General features: G+C 37.0%; 1 protein-coding gene across 4 annotated transcripts in view; it reads right to left on the minus strand.

Annotated features, from left to right (window-relative positions):
- Positions 1-3532: 3532 nt before the first annotated feature.
- The window catches only part of cspp1b (centrosome and spindle pole associated protein 1b), a 33483-nt gene continuing 12245 nt past the window's right edge, over positions 3533-24770 (minus strand). For all 4 annotated transcript variants that reach the window (XM_056479509.1, XM_056479504.1, XM_056479499.1 and 1 more), the window contains exons 16-28: positions 22456-22518; positions 22256-22368; positions 19583-19732; positions 16005-16148; positions 13622-13681; positions 13476-13536; positions 13273-13399; positions 7892-8010; positions 7755-7789; positions 7558-7618; positions 6127-6221; positions 4090-4207; positions 3533-4017 (exon numbers count right to left, since the gene is read on the minus strand). In XM_056479509.1, coding sequence (XP_056335484.1) covers positions 3848-4017; positions 4090-4207; positions 6127-6221; positions 7558-7618; positions 7755-7789; positions 7892-8010; positions 13273-13399; positions 13476-13536; positions 13622-13681; positions 16005-16148; positions 19583-19732; positions 22256-22368; positions 22456-22518 — 1316 coding nt within the window. In that variant the 3' untranslated portion in view covers positions 3533-3847. The remainder of the gene's footprint in view (positions 4018-4089; positions 4208-6126; positions 6222-7557; positions 7619-7754; positions 7790-7891; positions 8011-13272; positions 13400-13475; positions 13537-13621; positions 13682-16004; positions 16149-19582; positions 19733-22255; positions 22369-22455; positions 22519-24770) is intronic.

Here is a 24770-nt window from a genome sequence, read left to right on the forward strand (position 1 = left end):
TTCACTTTCCAGCCAGCATCGCCAATGAAGAACACGCCCTGTCTGTCCCTCTGCAATTTACGATGGAAGAACAATAAAGTATCTGATAGGAGTTTCCAAGCCAAATAGTTTGATTTTGTTTATATATATATATATATATATATATATATATATATATATATATATATATATATATATATATATATATATATATATATATATGAACGCTTCAAAAATTTGAATGTGCTTCATGTTCATTTTGTTTAGGGTCATTTTAAAGCAGTGGTTCATAGAATGAAGTTTGGAAGTGCAACTAAAACGTATTTTAATGATCACAACATAAAACGTTAAATATAAATATATCATGCTTTTCAAATCAAACTAGCTTTTAACCTGAAGTGCCCATTGCCTGCTAAACTACTGTCAAAAATAAGGGGTGCCAAACTCAATCCCTGGAGGGCCACAGCTCTGCAGAGTTTAGTTCCAGTCCTGCATCAACACGTCTATCTATGTGTATCAAACAAGCCTAAAGCGCTTAATTAGTTCGATCAGGTTTGTTTAATTAAGGTTGAAACTAAACTATGCAGAGCTGCCCTGTAGAAACTGAGTTTGACACCTGTGGTCTAAATTACTCACGTCTCTTTATCAATTTGTTTAATGACTGAACGCAACGTTTATGAGATTACATATCAGCTGGAATATCAATAATGGACTTTTTCACACTTGACACAGGGTTTAAGCAACACACTTTTGCAACAAATACACAATATGTCACTTGCAATCTGCAGACAGATAGACACTTGGAGTAGGTGGTGGTGTCTCTACTGTACGCGTGAGTCATACCTTATGAACCGACTGGCAGGACAACAATCTGGTGAGACAACCTCAACAAAGTCACTTATGTTATGTACAAACTGGTAAAAAAAAGACTCAGTCCTTGTTATCATATCTTAAAACACTAAAATGAGGACATATTATGGAAAATAACGATGTTGTAAAGCAGTATAACAATAAAGCAGTAATTAAAGCAATAATAAAAGAACGGGTGAATGATTGATTTTGTGCAAGCCCTGAAAAAAGTTAATTCATTCAAAGTCTTTTTGGCTTAGTCCCTTTATTAATTTGGGGTCGCCACAGTGGAATGAACCGCCAACTTATCCAGCACGTTTTTATGCAGCGGATGCCATTCCAGCCACAACCCATCTCTAGGAAACATCCACACATACACACCCATTCACAACGGACAATTTAGGCTACCCAATTAACTTGTACCGCATGTCTTTGGACTGTGGGGGAAACTGGAGCACCCGGAGAAAACCCACGCGAACGCAAGGAGAACATGCAAACTCCACACAGAAATGCCAACTGACCTAGCTGAGGCTCGAACCAGCGACCTTCTTGCTGTGAGGCGACAGCACTACCTATTGCGCCACTGCATCATCCTGAAAAAAGTATTAATTATTTAATACTATCAGTATTAGCTACTATAAGTATACTTTTTTTTATTTAAAAAAAAACAATGAAGTATATTTTCAGTCTCCCTTTCATGCACTTATAAGGCATAAAAAGAAATATAATCCTATACTGGCGACAGGGTATTTCACTTTACCCAATGTATAACACAAGTGAAATTTTATATTCAATAAAAAAAAAAACTTCAGTCATAGTATGATATATAAATATTGTGTATATATTATGATAACATTATTGTGTTATTCGTGATGATCTTTATTTAAGTTGGGTGGGAAGATGTACAATAGGATTTAGTCTGGGCTCTGGCTAGGCCACTTAAGGACATTTATAGAGTTGTTGAGAAGCCACTTCATTGACATTTTTTTTTTGCAATGTGCTTTGGGTCATTATCCTGCTGGAAGATGAACCGTCGCCCCAGTCTGAGGTCAAGAGCACTCTGAAGCAGGTTTTCATTCAGGATGTCTCTGTACATTGCTGCATTCATCTTTCCCTCTATCCTGACAAGTCTTCCAGTTCCTGCTTCTGAAAAACATCCCCACAGCATGATGCTGCCACCACAATGCTTCACTGTAGGGATGGTATTAGCCTGGTGATGAGCGGTGCCTGGTTTTCTCTAAATGTAACGCCTGGCATTCACTCCAAAGAGCTCAATTTTAGCTTCATCAGACCCAACAATTTAGTTTCTTATAGTCTGAGAGTCCTTCAGATGCCTTTTAGCAAATTCCAGGCGGGGAGTGGCTTCTGTTTGGCCACTCTACCATACAGGCCTGATTGGTGGATTGCTGCATAGATGGTTGTCCTTCTGTAAGGTTCTTCTTTATTTCCACAGAAGGACGCTGGAGCTCAGACAGAGTGACCATTGGGTTATTGATCACCTCCCTGACTAAGGTCCTTCTTTCCAGATCACTCAGCTTAGATGGCCGGCCAGCTCTAGGAAGAGTCCTGGTGATTCCAAACATCTTCCACTTACGGATGATGGCGGCCACTGTGCTCACTGGAACTTTCAGAGTAGCAAAAATGTTCTGTACCCTTCCCAGTCTTGTGCCTTGAGACAATCTTGTCTCAGAGGTCTACAGTCAATACCTTTGTTTTCATGCTTGGTTTGTGCTTTGACATGCACCGTCAACCCTGGGACCTTATATAGACAGGTGTATGCCATGTCAAACCATGTCCAATCAACTGAATTGACCACAGGTGAACTCCAATTAAGCTGCTGAAACATCTCAAGAATGATCAGTGGAAACAGAATGTACCTGAGCTCAATTTAGAGCCTCATGGCAAAGGCTGTGAATACTTATGTACATGTGACTTCAGGTTTTTCATTTGTAGTAAATTTGCAGCAATTTCAAGAATTTTTTTTTCACATTGTCATTTTGGTGTATTGTGTGTAGAATTTTGAGGAAATAAAGGAATTTAATCTATTTTGGAATAAGGCTGTAACATAAACAAAAATGTGAAAAAAGTGAAGCGCTATGAATACTTTCTGGATGCACTGTAGCTAAAAACTGGAACAGGTGTGTGCATTATAGAAAGCTTTATAGAGAACAGATTTAAGAAAGCTGTGAATATATTTTGAAAACCAATGATTAATAGACACAGGGCTGAACTAGAGTTGTGATTCCTGATAGCTCTGGGAATCTTGCTGAGGTTTACTTTTCCGCAGAGGAAAAGTTCCTTATCTGCATAATGCGGTCGTGCCTCTGGCTAAGATCCAGAATGCTCAAGCAGCTTTACATCACAGAGACGCTCAACTTCCACAAGACCCAGAAGAGCTGTCCAGCATCCACACACTGGCAGAGAAGAAGGCCGAAAGGGTTGGAGAAGCAGAACCGGTTAGAGGAGCAGTCATTTAAAAACATGCAGAGAACACTTTTACAAATAAGACCTGTGAATATGTGTCATTTATAGATGTGTGTATGAAGTTTTAGACTGTGTGTTGCATGAGTAATTGGTTAATGTTCACACAAGGCTACGTTAAAGGGGTCATAAACTAAGATCTTAACTTTAACTTGAGCTTTTGATAGACAAGTCGTTATGGTACTCAAAGAACATCTCATATGTTTTAGAGCTGAAAACATCCTTGTTACAAAAATTTCAGCTTTTATTGACACCAGGCCTAGAAAACACCGGATTCGAGAATGCACCTTTCAGTAACATTGCCTCCTCTGATGAATATCATTATAGAATAATTACTAGTGTTTTTCATTTAAAAATCAAACTTGATATCATGTTTCCACCAATTAGTTCACAGGAAAGATTTAGCGATGTAATCATGCAGTTGATCTCACAGAGATTCTGCCGATCAGTCTTTTATTTGCTCTGCTGTACAAACGTGAGCACACACTCAAAGCATGTTTGAGGGGTTGTGTTGGTTATGGCCTGTCCTACATCCACCTCAGAGTTCAGATCCAGACATCAGTCTCCTGAGTGTGTCTGATGACTCTGCTCGAACCCAGGGCTCTGTAGTCGCTGTGTCAATGGAGCTGGGCCTGCCAGGAGATGGCAGAATAAAACGCCCACCACGACCAACAGCTTCAGTCTCGTCGTCTTCATCAGAGCAGCCTCCTGAACACAAATACACAAATAAGGTCTACATCTCCACAATCACTGAATGCACAAAAGGAGATAGACACACACCTGCTGCAGTGTTGTTACGGCTGAAGTCTTGAAGTCTCTTCATCCTGAGAGCGTTTGAGTCTCTGAGTTTCTTCATATTGATAGGCTGATGTTTCTCCAACGACTGCCTTTCTGCAGCCTAATTACATACACATTTATTGTTAAACATATCATGCTCCTTGACTATTCTTTACATTTTAGAGATAAATGCATCACCCAGAAATGAAGAGTCTATCTAATGTTGTTTTAACCCATCTTTGGAACGGAAATTTCTTTTCTAGATGAAATCCCAGAGCTCTCTGACCCTCCATATGCAGGAATGGTCATGAGATGTTCTGAACCAAAAACGTTGTCAAAATTTTGACTTTAGTGGTTCAACGGAGATCATACGAAGCTCAAAGAACACTTTTGTGCACCAAACAATTTGTAAGAATGATTCTTTTGTGTTAGATCATAGTGTGCATTTACTACAAGCCTCAAGACTGTTGCTGTATACAGAGAGATATAAAATATCATAAACTGTTGCTGAAGATGAATGAAGGTTTCAGGGGACTGGAACAACATGATGGCTAATAGAAATTAATGTCATCACTTGTAAATCGGATATAAATCAAATGCAAATCCACGATTAGGAATTATGTTGTGAACAAGCATCCAAAAGGTGCAGTATGTAAATTTGACACCCAGTGGTTGAACTAGGTATTGCATTCCTTGATTTAAAACAAACACAAGTGCAGGTTGCCAGATTGACGACTAACAGGACTAAGTTTCGATCATACCTAAAGGCTGGTTTAAACCATGTTCTATATAAAAGCAACGGCACGCGATAGATAAAATATTTTCCACACTAAAAGAAGTTTTTGTTCTAACAAACACCTCCAATTGATATATTAGAAACAGCTTCTATATCTCACAGCTGAACAACAGAAAACTGACAATGATCACCTCTTGTGTTTTAGCCAGTGTTGACTGCTAACAATGTGAGTTTGAATGCCATGCAAACGTAAATGCCATGACATTTATTGCCATTCTCCTGAAAGCAGGAGCAGATAGTTCACCTCAGATCTTGAAAATAAAATAAACCTTCTGAAATTGAACATTAGAACTGTGACTGCAAGCCAACACTTTCAACATGTACATTTAATAATGTTAAGGAGAATTAATATGTATTAATTAGATTGCAAACCTTACCATTTTGTTGGAGTGCAGTAAGTGCACTATTCTGTGCTTCTGAATGGCTATACTTAAATTTCTGTCGTGTTTCATCTGGTGCAAACAGCAAAATTGCTCATCACTGCAAATCTCGTCACGTAGTGTGTTGTTAGGACACGGGGTTGTAACCTGCTCACCAAATGCTTACCTTCGTAATATTTATATTATTTGCTAATTAATTACCACCTCATGTGGAACTCTGAATCTGCGTCTCATTTCGGAGTCTGCTACTATCCACCTTAGGTCACATTTCAGTCACGGACGCATGCTTTGAGAGTCTTTCTGAATGAATGAATGAAATACGTAGTTTTCCAACAAGGCAACCCGGGGTGCTGAAGAATCAAAAACTTACATACAGCACCTTTAAAGGCTAGCAAGGTTCTGAGTGTGACATAAGTGTGAAAAGGTCTCCCTCACATTCTCACTATCTCTCTTAAAGCCAGAAACTAAGCTTTTTTTTGCACTGCAACTGATGATCAACAGTAAAAATTACTGACATCTCATTGTGCACAAGCCTAAATGGCATTAAAAAAAGCAACTGTTTCCATGTGTGAGAGTGTTTACAATTTTCATACTGTATCATGGTTTATGCCAAAGCAATTTTAATGCTAGACTCTGAAGTTAGCAAAAGAAAGAATAACACCTTGCAGTAAGCAGGCAAGAGGCAAGACCAGAGGATATTTTTTTTAATAATGTCAACGAAGGAGCAGTTTCACTACGCTGAATTAACTGCATTAATGGAGAAATGGCTTATTATTAAACGAACTGACAACCTGTCATGATTTGCCACTCAACTTCTCGACAGATGAAGTGAAAAAGAAATCATAAAGACATGTTGTGAATCACCTGTAGGTGTGCTATTCTGCGTCTCTCGCGTGCAGAAAGCTTTGCAGATTTCCTCTCTACATCTGGAGGAACAGGGAAAGCAACTCCATTCTGATCTAATGATGAATAAAGAGACAGAACGCAATCAGCCGTGTGCATTTATACAAAGAGCTTCTGCATGAGAAAAAGTTGAACTTAATCTTTTATGAAATGTTTGTGAAAAAAATATCTATTTTAACTTGATTTGATATTTTGTTATTTAATTCTCCTGTCTCGTGGTTGTATCAAAATAGATGTTAAAATATTAAATGCAGCAAAAAATGTTTATTTTATTCTTATTTAAAAGAAATAACTTGAGACAAAAAATTTTTAAATATGAGTTAAAACACATTAATGTAAAACAAATTCTGTCATCTGTACTGACTAACATATATGATAGAAGTAATCAAACTCACTTTAAATATATTTTTGTATTAAATTTATTTTGAAATATCCTGCGAAGCCAACGCGGGGGCGCAATAGGTAGTGCTGTCGCCTCACAGCAAGAAGGTCACTGGTTCGAGCCTTGGGTCAGTTGGCGTTTTTGTGTGGATTTGCATGTTCTCCCTGCGTTCGTGTGGGTTTCCTCCGGGTGCTCCATTTTCCCTCACAGTCCAAAGACATGCGCTATAGGTGAATTGGGTAGGCTAAATTGTCCGTAGTGTATGTGTGTGAATGAGTGTGGATGGATGTTTCCCAGAAATGGGTTGCAGCTGGAAGGGCATCCGCTGTGTAGAACATATACTTGATAAGTTGGCGGTTAATTCCACTGTGGTGACCCCGGAATATAGAGGGACTAAGCCGAAAAGAAAATTAATAAATAAATGAGATCCTGCTAAGAAATTATTAAAGCTAGTGATTTGAAGTAATCAGTAAAGTAAATAGATTTAAGATCACTTAGTTTTGTGGGCTACGTGGTGATCCATAAATAAAGTCTTTAAATACTTTTATTTTAAACATGCATGACAATATCTTTTTGGTAAATATTGTTACGGTGAATGACATTTTATGGATAGTCATCTTTTTAATAATGGTAAAAAAAAAAACCAGGACTCTAATGCAGCGTTTCCAAACCCTGTTCGTACCAACAGTTCACATTTTCAACTTCTTCCAATTCAAACACACCTGAATCAAATCATCAGAACATTAGAAGAGACTTGAAAACCTGAAATGAATGGGTCAGATAAGAGAGACTTCCAAAATATGTACTGTTGGCGTGCCTCCAGGAACAGGGTTGGGAAACACTGCTCTAATGTACCAAAACAATAAAACTGCATATTCACCTTATTTTATTATTGGTTATTAATTGAAAACCTATTTTCCACTTTGACACTTATACATCTGGAAATTCTAAATGCTTGGGACCACGCTGTATAATTGTTATTTACACTGTGTGTGTGTGTGTGATCATACCAATAAATTCACTCTCTGACAGAAGCACGGATCCTCGTCCTCCTTCCACATCTCTGTTCCTCTGTGTGTTAGAAAAAAAAAAAAAAACCTTGTTCAGACTTGGCTCTGGAATTCACAAAGCTGGAGGACGCAATGACATAAATAAACTGGAAATAACAAACATGCTTTTAAATTGACAGTGGGAGAGAAAGACTTACAGACTGCTGAGTTCTAGGAAGAGGAATAAAGGCGTCTGAGAAATAAAGGGAAAAAAATAGTCACACACAAACTCTCGTCAACAAAATGTTTGTATTTTTCAACAATAATAATTCCCAGCCTAAATTTCAGTTCTTACCTCTGTACATGATGGCATCAGTTTCCTTCGAGCTGATTGGCTCAATGCTACGGGAGGAGGGGCCTCGTACAGGCATCCGCAAACGAGCCATATCAAACACATCCTGCGATGCCCTGTGCCTAAAAACACACACACAATGCTATATTGTAAAAACAGTCTCACTTTTTCACATTTTTGCTTGTATAAAATAAAAAAGTGGTGGCACAGTGGCTCAGAGGTTAGCATTGTTGCCTCACAGCAAGAAGGTCACTGGTTCGAGTCCCGACTGGGCCAGTTGGGATTCTGTGTGGAGTTTGCATGCTTTATAGGTGAATTGGATTAACTTAATCTGGCTGTAGTGTCTGAGTGTGTGAATGCGAGCGTGTATATGGGTGTTTCCCAGTGATGGGTTGCAGTTTGAAGGGTATCCGCTGCGTTAAACATATGAAGGAATAGTTGGCGGTTCATTCCACTGTGGCGACCCCTGATAAATAAGGGACTAAGCCGAAGGAAAATAAAAGAGTAAAAAAAGTGCACTTTAAACTTTTTAGAGGACATAAAGTATGTTATTAATGATTGTTGCACATTGACAAATTAATTTTTCTGGACTTACTGTATGTATTGTCCATACTTTACTCTTGCAGCTATAATAAATAATCAGCATCCAGGACCAAAACAAAGGTGGAAAGGGATCCTTTAGATTGAAGTGTTCAGTATAGGGTTAGGTAGGTAATCCGAAAATGATAATTCACTCATCACTTACTCTCCCTCATCACCCCCAAAACCTTATGAGTGGCTTTTTTCTACAGAGCACAAAATAAGATATTTTGGAGAATGCCGAAAACCAGTAGCCATTAACATCAAGTAATAGGATAAAATACTATGGGATTCTGTCAAAGTTCAACATTTTTCAAAATATCTTCATTTGTGTTTAACAGAAACCTCACTAATAACTCGTCCGGAATCACTTGAAACCCTGAGAACGAACTCGTCCGGAATCACTTGAAACCCTGAGAACAAACTCGTCCGGAATCACTTGAACCCAACCACATATCAACTTCAAAACATTATGCAATTCTGAGTGTGCCTCACACAGGTGAGTGGGCTTGACAAACCACCTGTAGAAAACACACTCTTTCATCTCTGCCTATTTAACTGATTCTTGCACCAGTTTTGCACATTTGCACCAGACACTTTCTTACGATCACTCAACATCTCAAAAAAAAAATAATGATAATAATTGTGCATATGAAATGAGCTTCACACAGGTGAGTGGGCTTTACAAACCACCTGTAGAGACACTCTTCTCTCTAAAAAAAAAAACAAATAAAGAAATAAGTAAACAAACACTCCCCCTCCTAACTCCAGCATGTAATTCTCTGAGCACAAACAGTTCTTTTGTATAATTAGCACTTCTTGTGTGTATTGCCTCTTCTTGTTGAATCGCTGAATGCCTCCTCAACTGTAAGTCACTTTGGGAAAAAGCATCTATGACTAAACGTAAATGTCAGCAGAAAAAAGAAACTCATATGTTTTGAAACAGGAAGGCGAGTAATTGATGACAGTCTGTACTTGCACAATTTTCAAGTCTATGCTTGCACAATCCTGGAATTCACTGTGCCAACATTTTTGTCATGTTAATTCAGGATTATCTGAGGAAAAGAACGCTCAGGAGAAAAGAATCTGAAACAATGAAACACTTGATAAATTTAAGGAATCCTGGGGGAATGGGGGGGTTGGTCTAGGGGATCAAATCAAATCACTTTTATTGTCACATGATCAGCAGCACGTGCGCTGTGATGAATGAAAAGCTTAGGTGCTGGCTCCAGACAGTGCAAAATACAGACAGTGCAAACACAACGACAGTGCAAAATAGAGACAGTGCAAAATAGAGACAGTGCAAAATACAACATACTCCCAAAAAAACAGGACAATGTAAAATTGGCAGTGTTGACAGCGATATGTACAATGAATAGGTGTACACATAATCGTAGGCAGTATTGTTTTAAAGTGCAGTGCATGCTACATATTGATGGTGTGCAGTGAGGGGTATGGAAGAGTTTGTGTGGGGTGTGTTAAGAAATAAACAAAACGACAAATCCCTTTAAATAGCGTTTTTCTTTTTAGGTTCTTTGCATCAAAAGCACTGTTATAAATATACTCCTTAAGCATCTTTTCCTTCAAGACTGCACAATATATCGTTTCCGCATCGATATCGCAATATGCGTATCTGCAACAGGGCTGCACATAATATCATTTCAGCATCGATATCGCAATGTGTCTATCCACAATAGTCGCATCGCAAAGATTAGCAATGTTAAGTTAGTGTTACAGTTTATTTATAGTTTATTATACCAGGAACCACAGTTCATAACACAGGAGTTTTTTTTGTGGAGTCACTGCAAAATTGAACCACAATAGAGTGAAAGTTTGTCATTTGTATGTGTTTTTAAGGACTGTGACTGTGTGAGCATTTTAATAGCGTTTAAAGCATTCAGGCACAAAAATCGTACCATCGTTACGTAAATCGTTGTAATTTTAATAAAGAATAATGCAGTGTTATTTTACATTTAATTATTCAATATATCTACATGAATACTGTTAGACTCCCCAGAAAAACAAAAAGCACTGTTTATTTCACATTAATCTTGACTTCATTGTGTTTTTTATGTCTGTAGTTTGTTAACTATATGTATATATTAAATTGTCTAAAAATATATGTACATAAAATAACATATAGGCCAATACATGATTAACTCTCCTACAAAACTATCCCGATTTATCTAAATTAACGACTTTACAAATGCCATTTAGGCCACCTGGTGAAATTATATTCATATCACAATTTATAATCGCAGAGAAAATAAATATCGCAACGTTAGATTTTTCCAATATCATGCAGTCCGAATCTGCATTGTTGAGTTGGGATTATAATTAACTAAAATGTGTGAAGTCACTGTGAATTCTAACCATAATTTATTAGTGTGAAAGATTCTCACTATGATATGTGTGTTTTAAGGCCTGCGACTAAGATTTAACGCAGATTCAAACAGAGTAAATACAGGAACCAGAGAGTGAAATCTAATACTGTTTAAGACCTTTTTTAAGACTCTTTCCATACATTTTAAGACCGGAAACACACTTTTCAACCAGAAACACTGGAGAGATTTTAACTTACAGTATATTTACTAAATATTAATGTAAGAAATTAATCTAAAACTAAAACATTATACCTGTGCTGAATAAAAAATCGATTAAATCTAGCAAATTCAGCAGGTTGATTCCTATAGAACGGTAAAGTCTAAATCAGACACGCGGCCGGCCGGAAGTGCAATATGCACATTAATATAGCAGCATTTTTTTATGACACTGTATAACAATAATAAATATTTTTACAGTACTGTGACGGTTGGGTTTAGGATTGGGGTGGGAGTAGGCATTAAAAATACAATTTATAGGGTAATTTAATAGATAGCATAAATAATACTCGGTACAACTACTGTTTTTACATTACTGTGATGGTTGGGTTTAGGGTAGACGTAAATAAAATACAATAAATGGGAAATTTAATAAATAATATAAATAATTCTCGTTAACCAGCCGTATCCATATCTGATCTAGCAACAGAACTGCAGAAATAATGGTGTTGCCTTGGTTACTGCAGTAAACAAAGCAGCATGATGTCAAATCTAGTAGGATTTCATTGATTTCATAAACTACACAGTATCCTGATATTCACAGATATAATTTATTCAGGCAAGCTTTAGTATACAACCATACATTGCATAATCAACAATGATATAAAATTTAACACCTTGCAAAAGCATTTAAGACTTTTTAATACCTTAGCTTTAAATTTCTCTACATTGATTTATCAACTTTTTTTTATTTAAATATATTTATTATCTGTTTTTTGTCCTGTCTCTGTAATCCTGTGGCACTGTAGAAGCTCTGTCACGAAAACAAATTCCTCGTATGTGTGAACATACCTGGCAATAGAGCTCTTTCTGATTCTGATTTTGATTCTGATTCTATACAGTGTTATTTTAGATTTGATCATTGAATTTCTGTACCCCAATATTGTTAGATTCTATCAAACACCAGAAAGCACTGTTTATTTTCTTTTAATCTTTGTTCTGATGTTTTCATCTGTGTTTTTAATTAGTTTATTTAATTTTTTTAATATTTTTGGATATTTTATGCAGATGCACTCCCCAATGAAATCATTCCAATCAATGTTCTAGGAATGAAAATCATCATATGCATTTGTTTCTATGGAAAAACATGTCTTTCACTAAAGAAGGTCCATACTGACTCCAAAGGCAGATTAGATCAGGGCATGATGTGTGGACTTTGGGGGGTTTACGATGTGGTCACAGGTTGATTGGTCAGTTTGAATGTCTCAGTGTTTGGGCTTTAGTCACATGGTCAAGAAAGACACAAAATAGGTGGTAAACTCTGCTCTGGTCTCTTTTCTGTCTCTGCACTTTCCTGCTCTGCTCCTCTCTTCTCTGACTCTACTGCAATCAGGCTAACTTCTGGACCTGCTCTCTTGTCTCTCCCTCCCCCTCTGTATCTCCTTCTACCTCTGGCAACTTTAATTTTACATTTAAGCTGGGTACAATTTATATCATATGTTTTATCATTTCATATTTCATACAGTTATTTTGAAATTAATTCAATTGTAACCATTGCAAGTTATTGTCATTAAATCATCTCATTATCAAGTATTTGTGAATTACTCTTGATTTAACATCAACACTTAATTGCTCCATAATGCAATACAATACAATTACATAATATCAACGCTCTCCCACATTTATAGCTATTAATACTGCCCTTATTTTCCGTTTTTTGGTATGAGCTTGCAGAAGAATGGTTTTACTAGAATGTATAGGTTTTTTTACCATCAATACTGATCATTTTTTAGTCATTCGGCAGGACTACAGTTCGAACCGCTGTGGTTTAAAATGTAAAAATACCAATTCTTAAAAAACAGTTACTTAAGTCATTTAGTGAAATAATATTCTTTTCATCGCAATATATCGCAGAAAAACTAAATATTTCAATGTCAGTTTTTTACCAATATCGTGCAGCCATATTCCAGACAGACAATTAGTTTGAGTGTTAATGATTTCCTCATTAACAAAAAAATTGTGAATATCATGCTCGTATCTCATCAGCAATTGCTTCAATACTCTTGTTTCATTTTGACAGCTTTCAGTTTTACTTAACTATACTTCATACTACCATGATAATAAGTGTTGAATACTTTAGCTTATCCATGAACATGACTGACAAACTCCCATAATTCAACACTCAGTCACAGCATCATCAAACTACGCCTTTGTATGTTATGAATGGGCGCCCTCTAGTGGCAAAAATGAGCCATTAAACTGTACCTATCGGTGAAGGGTGAAGAAAGATTCTCCCACTCAGTCTGTAATAGCTGCTCCTCCAGACGCCTCTGTTCACTGCGCAGACGCCTTCTTAACACACACAGCTCATTCACAACCTCACTTCTGTCCTCTGAAGAGAACACAAACGTGATCAACAAGCTGGTAGACTCAAACCAAGAAAAAATAAACATGTATGATTGTTTTACTCTCTGTTCTCTGCTGGCATCTGTGTTCTGGAGATGAAGGAGGCCGAAATGAAGAGAAATTCTGAAGAATATACCAAAATAAGTGAACATGAAGTGATTGTATTTGTTGTAATTTTAGTGTAAATGTTAAATTAAGCATCTGGTACCGTGTGGTTGTGGTGTTTATTCTGTAAGGCAGGGATTGGAGGAGATGGTGCACGCTGAACCTAAATATACACAGAAAAGGAGTTACTGACAAAAGTAATCTATTATACAGTTGAAGCCTGAATTATTAGCCCACCTGTATATTTTCCCCCCAATTTCTGTTTAAAGGAAAGCAGATTTTTCCAACACATTTCTAAACATAATAGTTTTAATAACTTGTTTTATCTTTGCCAAGATGACTACATAATATTGCACTAGATATTTTCCAAGATACTCGTATTCAGCTCAAAGTGACATTTAAAAGCTTAACTAGATTAATTAGGCAGGTTAGGGTAACTAGGCAAGTCTGTGTATAACAGTGGTTCGTCCTGTAGACTATCGAAAAAATATAGCTTAAGGGGGCTAACAATATTGACCTTAAAATGTTTTTTTTTGTTTGAAAAAAAAAAACCCAAAAAAACACCTCTTTCCCAGAACACCAGATCTAGGAACAATATATAATCAAATGTCCATAGAGAAAATAAAAGATGAAAACATGACATGAAAATAAGACACTAGTTAGTTTTTCCTCATATTGTCATGTTGCATCTATTTCCATCACAAGAGTTAAAAAAGGTTGCCAGGCCTCATAAAATGTCTCAACAGACCCTTTGACAGTACAGGGTTTCTGCAAGTTTCGCCAAGTTAAATTTAAGACTCTAAGACTACTATGAATGAAATTTTAAACTCATGGAGGGCTAAACACTAACGAGTTTTTCGAATGGCCCAGATCAAAAATATTTGCATTTGTCCTATCAAAAATGCATTATAATTTAATACATTTAATATTACAAGAATAATTTACATTTAATAATACAATAATATTTAATGATAAAAATGTAATATTTAAGATGTTTCTTAGCAAAATATTTTAAATATTGTGTCAAAACAAGCAAGCTCTAGTTGTAAATATGCACTTTTTTTTCAACGAACTTTCTTCAAAATAATAAAAAAAGACAAATATTTTAAAAACTATAATAAACTAAATGTATGCACAACAGTCTGTCCAGGTCAGTGCCCTCAGTAGTAAATACATGGGGAACCTTTAAACAAATATTATAATAAGGAAAATAATTAAACCATTATAGTAAATACAGTTAAAAAATACATTTTTTAATAAAGTTAAAAGTTTTATTGAGATGAATTGTTGGTGATTGTATGGGTGTTGGACAGATTGGGTAGCTATAGATGAAAAAAGGAAAATTAAGACCTGATTAAAAAAGCATTTAAGACCTACAAAACAATATTTCAGTAAATATAGGCCTTTTGTAACGCCTAAAAGTCTGAGATTTAAGACATTTTAAGACCCCGCAAATACCCTGTAGTATGCCTTATTTTCTCCAATTTAAGGTGAGACATCACTTCTCTTATCCAGTGATTATGTGTTGGTGGAATAGGGTCTTTTCATTTAAACAATATCAGTCTTCTAGCCAGAGAGAACCAAAGGCTAACATTTTGATTTGTCTTATGCTGAGAGGAGCTTTTTCAGGGGCCACCCCTAACAACGCAAGAAATGGTGATGACTCTACTACCACCCCGAATGCCTCAGAAAAGGTCTCAAAAATACTAATCCAGTACATGTAAAGCTTTGGACATGTCCAGAACATGTGCAGCAGAGTAGCAGGAGCCTGCCCACACCAATCACATATGGGATCTGTCAGCACTGATGACCTTAAAATAGTTTTTAAAAATTAAAAACGGCTTTTATTCTAGCGGAAATAAAAGAAATAAGACTTTCTCCAGAAGAAAAAATATTATAGGAAATACTGTGAAAAATTCCTTACTCTGTAAACATCATTTGGGAAATATTTGAAAAAGAAAATGAGGTTAATTATTTTTGACTTCAACTGTATATTTATTTATATCTTATCTCTATGGACCCTTTTCACGAGCCTGTTAGGACGCGTTTAATGGTAAGCAGCATATTAAATCATTTAAGGGATTTTTTTTATAAAAAAAAAAAAAAAACGTATGAACATTTATATGTATTTATGTATGTATTATATTATCTTTGCTTCAAACTACAAAAAGTGAATTACCGCTTGTGCGAGGGGCTTCTAATGCAGCGTCTCTGGGACAGGACAGCAAAATTGACATTATCTCTCCTCTCGCTGCTGTCATCGGTCTCACACAATTGTTTTGCCTTTTCTGAAAGTCTTTAAAACATCATTGTGGAGTTTTTCTTTTATTATTTTAGCAAATAGGATTGTAAAAAAAATATTTGTTGTATTCTCCCATTTACTTTGCTCTAAGTTTTGTGTTTGGGCATGACTACTTCCGCTACTGAGAAACCCGGAATGTGAAAAGGGTCTAGTCATAAACTGATTCTGTGAGAGAAGTAAACACCTGCTGTTGCCGGATTTGTCTCTCTTGCTGTTCCTGTTTTCGGAGAGCTGCTCTTTCTTTCTCTTCTTCCTCTTTTTTCTTTTTCTCAGCCTCTCTCCGTCTCTCCTCCACCAGACGAGCAAGTTCTTCATTCTTCAGTTTTTGCTGCACAAAATATCAAACTTTTTCTTGAAATCAACTGCGCTGGTCACCCAGACAATTTGAGATCATTAGAAGAGACAGCATAATACAATAAACTTGAAAGTAATAAGTAATAAACCCATCTTCAATATAAAAAATGATGACTCAATTGAATTAAGTGATTTTATAATTAAGTCTAGTTGCACTGATATTAAAACTACATCTATATTAAATTCAGCTGTAGAATTTTGTCTAAATATTTAAAAAATAAAACACTGAACAAAAATTATAATATTTAAGCAGCTTTAATAAATAAAGACAGAAAAACACATTATTCAGACTTTTTTAGGTTAGACAGCTTAAACACGGTTTAGGCTAGGAAATGCCTGAAACAGAAATTTCCAGAACTGTTCATTTTCTCACTATCTACTCATTTTAAAGTGGTTCAAACTTTTACGGGTTTCTTTTTTCCATTGAATACAAAATAAAATATTTTGAAGAATGTTCTGTATAACCTGTAGGGGTGTCAAAATTAATTGTTTCTTCGGTGCACTGCAATGCAGACGCGGACGATTCGGTATCGGGTCAGTAATAATCATAACCAGTTATTATGTACTGATGTCATTTATCTCATATGCGCTAGGTCTCTGTAGTTTACTATGGCGAGGGAGGCGAGCGCGAGTATTTACAATGCTCCAACTACTTAAAAATCGCAGAAATTGCACAATTTCACTGCGTATGTGTTTGCTGGACAGTCTTTCACTGACACTTACAGCAGAAGCCGCTATTTCACTGCGATTGAAAAAATGAAAGTACTTCTTTTCTATCTCTCACTGTGGCCCATTTGACCTGCTGGTGTGACTTCCTCTCCTCTCGGCTGTTACAGCGATACTTCTGGATTCAGACACGAGCACGTGTCTGCAGAGTTTTCTCCACCGTGTCTATCATGGATCAGCTGTGATCGCCGCTGCCGTTTATCAGTGTCACTCATCTGTGAAGAGCGCCAGCGCGGAAGAGCCAATCACAGCCCATTCTGTTGAGCACGTTACCAATCAAAGGGGTGTAAGAACTTGGTAGCCAAGGCTCAGAAAGCGAGCGGGATATTTATATTTGCTTATTTGCTATAAATGTTAATGTTGTTTAAAGGTACAGTTTATATATCTGACTGTTTGTATTAAAGGACAAAATTGTATTACAAATAGTATATAAACATATATATACATTTTTAATAGGGCTATCAAAATTAGCGCATTAACGCACGAGATTAATTTGAAATATTTAATGCGTTTAAAAAAAACGCAAATAACGAACTTGCAGTTTTTTTTTTATTTCCTGTTGTGGCCGACGTGTGTTCAGGGACGGCACATGCATAGAGGCGACCTAGGCGGCCGCCTTGGGCAACAGAGTAGTGAACAAACCCCCCGGTCCTAACTTTCACCTGCGAACCGGTCACTTTCCAGTTGAGGGCAACGTGATTGCCGTTTGCCTAGAGCGCCAGTTCAGCTTGCTCTGGCCCTGCGTGTGCTTAACGTGCAAAGAAATTTGGATAGGACCAAGAACGCACTTTTAGAAGGAAAGTTTCAGTATAAAACAATTAATGTCGCATCACCAGACTATCCTGCGTTTCCTCCAGATTTTCATGCAATTTCGGGTGTTTCATTTTTAATCTTTACACTTGAACTGCAGTTCAGCAATTCACTCTCATTCAGCATATTTTCATTCAGGATGTTTTAATTGAATTTGTTATCTCGTGGTGAACGGAAAGAAAAACTTCTGCATTTCGGGACTCGCGTGATCCTTTAAGGTAGTCAAAAATTGCTGCTTACATGATAAACTCTTAATCAATATTATCTTAATCATAAAAGTGGAGTATTGGTGTCCATGTAAATGTACTGTAGTGAAGGTGGCAAATGAAGTCGCAAGCTGGCAAAGACAGCCACATGCCTATTCTCTGCCTTTAAGCTGCATCCATGTGCTCTCAAATGTTTCATTAGTTTGACGTGTTTCCCCTCTACACGCAACTTTTGTAAAGCGTCTGCTTCACGTTGCTGTGTCAGAATCCTTGCTTGTAAAACACAGCTATACTTTAGAACGCTTAGTTTAAGCAAATTTGATGAAGGGATCCATCGCTCACTGGGTCCGCTGTACTGTGTGCGTTGTCTGTGTGGTGTGTGTGTGTGTGTTTGTAGTCCACATAGAATCCAACATGGGAATCATTTTTGTTTGTTATTGGCATTGATTGTTTTGAAATTCGAGTGGCACTTAAATGCCTGTGTTTTTATTTCTGTAATAAATTTGACGTCTCGTGATTAATCATGATTAATTACAAAAACAGTGTGATTAATTACGTAAATTTTTTTTATCAGTTGACAGCCCAAATTTTAATACAAAAATTGCTGCTGTGAAGACAATATAAAACTGTGTATGGAAAGCATAGTCAATGCACTAAGATATCGAATTGAACTCAATCGATGGCATGATAATCGTAACCGAACCATGAGACCAGTGTAGATTCACACCTCCAATAACCTGAATATTCAGAAACCTGTAACCATTGACTTCCATACCATTGAAAAACATTATAAAGTCAATTGCTACAGTTTTAGATTGTGCATTCCTAATGCCGAGTTCAGACTGCATGATTTTAGCCCCGATTTTGACTCGCCGAGAATCACTGGTAAATCGGTGCTCGTTCACGCGAGTAACAAACACACAGTGTGAATTATCAAAGACGTGATCTGAGAGTATCACCGATGGGTTGCAGACACCAATGAGATATTTGGCATGCTAAGTATCTGGAGCTGTTAGCGATTCAAATCATGCTGTGTGAAATGTGTTCTGATTAAAAATAACATCGGCGATTACTTATAGCCAATGAGAGCGCAGCATCCACAAGTATGGGTATCTGCAGCCTAGCGGGAGGTTGGGGGAAAAGTTAAAAGGGCTTCTTTTCAGTCTATTTGGACCCAAGAAATGGAGGAAAAACTAGTGTAAATTTGGCAGGAGCACTGTGTCTGTTTGACGTGCCATCCGAGCAATATCACAACCGGCTCGAAAAAGAAAAAAAATTGAGAAATTACTAATTTCCTTCAAACACAGGTGAGCAAAATAAGTACATTTTCTACCCCACTAAAGGCTTCTTTCTCATTATGTAGTTTATAACAAAAGATATACCACATCACCTCGAGTTATTTCCATGTCACTTCTCATGTGTGTTTGGTTGTGAGACGTGGTTTGTGGACCAAGACAAAGTTGTCGACGATTCTTCCTACTGTAAAGTTATGCAGTGTAAACCTCCTGCCTCCGATCCACCTTGCAGTGTAAACACAGCAGTGACGAAACGCTAACCCAGATAGCTGTACAGTGTGAAAACATCTGTGATGCGGATACTTTGAAAATCATGCAGTCAGAACTCGGCATAAACTGCAGGAGTGCGCATGTGTGTGTGTCTGTCTGACCTCTGTTTCTCTGCGTTTCCTGCTTTCCTGCTCCTCTTCATACTCTCTCCGGATTTTCTCTCTCTGTTCTGCCAGTCGTCTGTCTTCTCTTTCCTCCTCTGCTCTCATCCGCTCTCTCTCCTCCGCCTGCTTCCGCTGCTTCTCTTCCATCTGATCCAACACACACACATACACACAGACAAAAGATAAGGTAACAGTGAGGTAAAATTCTAAACAATATTTAACCACACTGAAATGATGCGATTCAGTAAGTAACTAGATATTAAAGTTTGAGGACAAACTTTATGGTGGCTTGAAAAGCAAAGTCTGAAAGTTTGAAGTCGTTTTAAAGTGTAAATAACTGAAGCAGTTTTTATGAAGTTTGAAACAGTCGGCATAGATAAGTACATATATGTTCGCATGTTTCTAGTATAGATTAGCATGTTTCTTGATAGGCAGTTGCTAGGGTGTTCTGAGTGCTTGCTAAGGCGTTGTGAGGTGGTTGCTAAGGTGTTGCTAGGCGGTTGCTATGGTATTCTAGGTCATTGCTAAGTTGTTGCTAGGTGGTTGCTAAGGTGTTCTGAGTGGATGCTAAGGCGTTGCTAGGTTGTTGCTAAAGTATTCTGAGAGGTTGCTAGGCAGTTGCTAACATAAATTAGCATGATTCCAGCATGAATTAGCATGATGTTAGCATGATTCTAGCATGAATTAGCATGTTACTAGCATGATTCTAGCATGAAATGGCATGTTTTAGCATGATTCTAGCATGAATTAGCATGTAACTAGCATGATTCTAGCATGAATTACCTTGTTGTTAGCATGATTCTAGCATGTTATTAGCATGTTTCTATCATGTTGTTAGCATGTTTCTAGCATGAATTAGCATGTTGTTGGCATGTTACTAGCATGATTCTAGCATGAATCAGCATGTTACTAGCATGAATTAGCATGTTGTTATCATGATTCTAGCATGAATTAGCATGTTGTTATCATGATTCTAGCATGAATTAGCATGTTGCTAGCATGATTCTAGCGTGTTACTATCATGACTCTAGCATGAATCAGCTTGTTTATAGCACGAATTAGCATGTTGTTAGCATGAATTAGCATGTGCTAGCATGACTAGAATGTCACTAGTGTGTTGCTAGCATCTTTCAAGCAAAATGAGGATGTTAAAACTATTAGCATGTTAGAAAAGCTAGTCACAGTCTATGGGACAGTTGCTAGGGTGTTGTAAGTGGTAGCTAGGGAGTGGCTAGTAAGTTTAAAGGTAATCAGTGATTGGCTGCTGGCTAGACTGAGTTGAATAAGGCCAGACTCTAGTCTGTAGGACAGTCTGATTCAGAGTTATGAGCTCACAAAGGTTGATCCAATGTTAAGTCAAAGGCAGTCTTTTACAATGGAAGTCTATGGGACAGTTGCTAGGGTGCTGTAAGTGGTTTCTAGGGAGTGAATAGTAAGTTAAAAAGTCATCATTTATTGACTGCTGGCTAGACTGAGTTAAATGAGCCCAGTTAGAAGTCAGAACAGTTTGAAGGTTTGACGAAAGTTTGAAGTATGTAGCTTGAGAGGCTTAGGAGGAGATACGCTTTAAAATTAGTCTCAGAAGACGGAAGAAGAAGAATAATAATAAGTTTATGTAGAATGTCAGAATGGTGGCTTTCTCAAGCCACCATAATTAACTAATAACATCTGTGTATTGTGTTCAGTATCATTACTCTCACTCTATTAGTCTGTAGTGACATGATTAGAATGCATTTGTAGTATTTATTTATTTGATTGATTATATTTTTGATTAGATTAAAATTTCCCTAATGAATAGAAGATTTAAAGTAATAGTATCGTCAGGGTTCTGCCACTCTGGTCTTGTAAATTCTTGTTTTGGTGGCAGAGTCCGGACACTAGCTCTGTCTTGTCCTGTATGTTGTGCTCGGCTTGACTTTTCTCGGCTCGAGCACTCGTTTTCTGTCACTGTGTGTGTCTTTGTATGGGCGCGTTCTTGAGCGCGCGCAGGGTCTGTGCGTGCTTGGGACCCGCGCTTTTGTACTCGTGCTTGTGTTTTGTTCTGTATGCATCGTGCTATTTCGTTCTCAGCGTCTCAGCGTCAGTCTGATTGGTTTTGGTTTCGGTTGGCGCTGAGATGAAACATGCGCGTTGCATATGTGTAAGCGCACGGTAAGGTGTTCATCTATTGTGTGCTCGTGTCTTGCGTCTATGTTGGTGTTGCCGCATGCTTTTGTTGTGTGTTTCAGTGTTGTGCTTAATGAGCTCTCTCATTGGCTGCATGTTCTAGTCTCGTTTTATGTGAGCACATGGCTTGTGTTGTCTCTTTTTAGTCATATGCTCTCCCGTCTATTGTCTAGTCCCACCATCCTTGTTAACCCATTATTAGTTGATCATGTTCACCTGTTTGTGGTTATTATTTACGCTTATATTCTCATGTCTGCTGTCCTGTGCCAGTTCATCGTCGTTTATTCCCCTGTCCTGTTGTGGTTTCCAGACCTGTTCCCTGCCAGCCTGTCCAGTCAAGTTTGTCTGTTGTTTATTTGTTTAACAATGTTTTCCCCCTCGGGGTAGTTTATTTTGCCTTTTATTTCATTTTTATTATTAAAACCATATTATTTCTGCAATTGAGTCCTCGCTCCTTCCCCCCCACCCTAACCCAAACGTTTAAACAGTAGTGCATGTGTGTACCTGCTGTCTCAGGCAAGCTTTGTATTGGTCTTGCTCCAGTACTTGCTGAGGTGAGAGCATCTGATTGAACACGTTTCCTCTTGCAAACTGTGGCGTGTGCGTCTCAAGCTGACCTTCAATACACACTCATTCAACTTAGCTTAAAACACAAACATTTAATCATAAGACACATCATATATTTGTATGAACCAGCATCTTACTTGGCCTCTCTGGTCTTTGTACTGTGGCTGCTGCATTTAAAAGGTGCATCTGCTTCAGGTCAGCTATAAATACACAAACAAACATTATTTCTTTAGTCACATTTTCAGATTAGTATACTCAGTATTAACATGTTCTAATGTGTCCTTTTTGGCAACTTATGACCATTCCCTATATATTTTGTTACGTTTTGCATCACTTCTGCAGAAGCACTCAGTCTGACCCAGGAGTACTAATGAATGCAGGGTTGCCAGGTCTAAGAAAAATTTCAACCCCAATGACAACTCAAAACCTTCCCAAAACAAATTAAGTGTAGCCCTTTTTTCTCTTGACCAATTAGAATGAATGGCTGGATTCCCATCTGAGACAATGGCTGGATATCTATGATATTTAATGATATAGTTACAATATACATGTTAAATACTGACTGACTTTCCATACACCAAACAACACTTTAATAACCTTTCCCAAACGTGGCATAACTGATGATCCGATCATTTAATAATAATGACTTGCAACGGTTTTTTGGTTGACAGGTATGCATAGCAATATCTATTAAGAAATAATTAGGTTTTGCGCACTGGTCTCTCTCTCCTGAGAGAGCTCCGCCGTGGTTTATGGTGGAACACACACTAGTCTAATTCCCCTTCCACCACTATAATGCTTATTCATTAAATTGCCGAAAAGGGAAATATCCGATAATATCACATCTTCAATCAGCATGTAAAAGAATGGCGAAAACATTAAAGTTTAACCCATTTCTGAGCACAATCTCATGTATTTGGCTGAATCCCAAACTGTGTATTGGAAAATCTAATTTTCATTGGAAGGAAGGGATAGAGAATGGTATTTTTAAGTCAGGTGATCTTTTTGAAAATTACCATTTAAAATCATTTAACCAGTGTTGTGAATTTATCTAGTCTGGCTCACGACACCAAACTGTTGTGAAATTCTAAGATGAGCAAAAAACCAGGGAGAAGTTTCGGGTATCTTCAAAGCAGAATCCTTTAATAAGAAGAACTCAGCGTCACTGTGGCGTCATGGAAAGAACTCTCAACTGGTACAGCAGACACTAAGTTTAAATATATTTTTACAGACATTGATACATGTAGGTGGAGACAGTCTAAAACAAAGAATGCAAATGAAGTGTTGTTGTCGGCAGGGTAAATTGCCATTCCAGGCCAGATCTCATCAGCATATAAGTACCCATTCACGATACATTTTAGCATGAAAACAGTGTGCAAATGGGGTTCTGGAGATAGAACCCGTCCGACCAGTTGACCGGCTTGAGAAGACAATAGACACAGCTGTGCTGTGAAACTGACAAGTTGTATTACTTTGGAGACAGTCAGGGCTCAGGAAACCAATACATTTTAAGGTCCGTCACACCCTAAAAAACAACTTTTCAGTTATATATAGCTTATATAAATTTATATCCCCACAACAGTTAACCCAACATTTTGGCCTCAACAAAACAAAAAGTGGGCGTTAAAACAATGTAAAAATGTGTAATCTTATTGTACTGGTAAATTATTAAAGAAAATTAAAAAATGTAATCATAAAAAATAAAGAAATTATTAGGTTTTCAGTAGGTATTCACAAAAAAGAAAAAGCCAGCAACATTTTCTGAATGTAACCCAAAAAACAAAACCCGCAGCTTCATAATTTTCCCCTGCATTTTAAAAAGAGCTCAATTGTGTGGGAAAACCACGATCCTGGCAACCCTGACTGAATGAACAAACCCATGTTATGAGACTCACAAACAAGTGGTAAATAAAACAACTAAAAATTATGTGGATGACAATCACAATTTTCATACTATGTTTTGGTAAGTCTTCTCACAATACATCCCATAATGATCTACTGTTTGTCCGTAGGTGAAGAAAAATATTGACTTTTATGGCTAGTAAAATTGATTTAACCGAATAACTAATGATTATTTGGTTATCATTAATAACTATTAAATAATAATTTTTTAGGCAATTTTTGCTATTTCTGTGCAGAATTCTTTTTAAAAACTGTGTATTTATGCGATTTATAACTAAAAACGTAATATATGAAGTAAGGAATAATACCTTTTTAAATTTTATTTAATGTTTACAAAGCAAATGCAATTAGATCCACTTATTTGGTAAACAAAGCAAGTCTCTCATGTAATACGTCTACTAAAATACAGAAAATATTGCTTTCCAAAGTGTATTGTAAATAAATCAAATGAATATTTTCATATTAGTCAATAACATTACTGAAATTAATTTAAAAACTGAATGAATATAAATCTACACACATTCACACAAGTAAATAGACTCAACGATGG

The sequence above is a fragment of the Danio aesculapii genome, chromosome 2 (genome assembly GCF_903798145.1).
Source record: "Danio aesculapii chromosome 2, fDanAes4.1, whole genome shotgun sequence".
Lineage (NCBI taxonomy): Eukaryota > Metazoa > Chordata > Actinopteri > Cypriniformes > Danionidae > Danio > Danio aesculapii.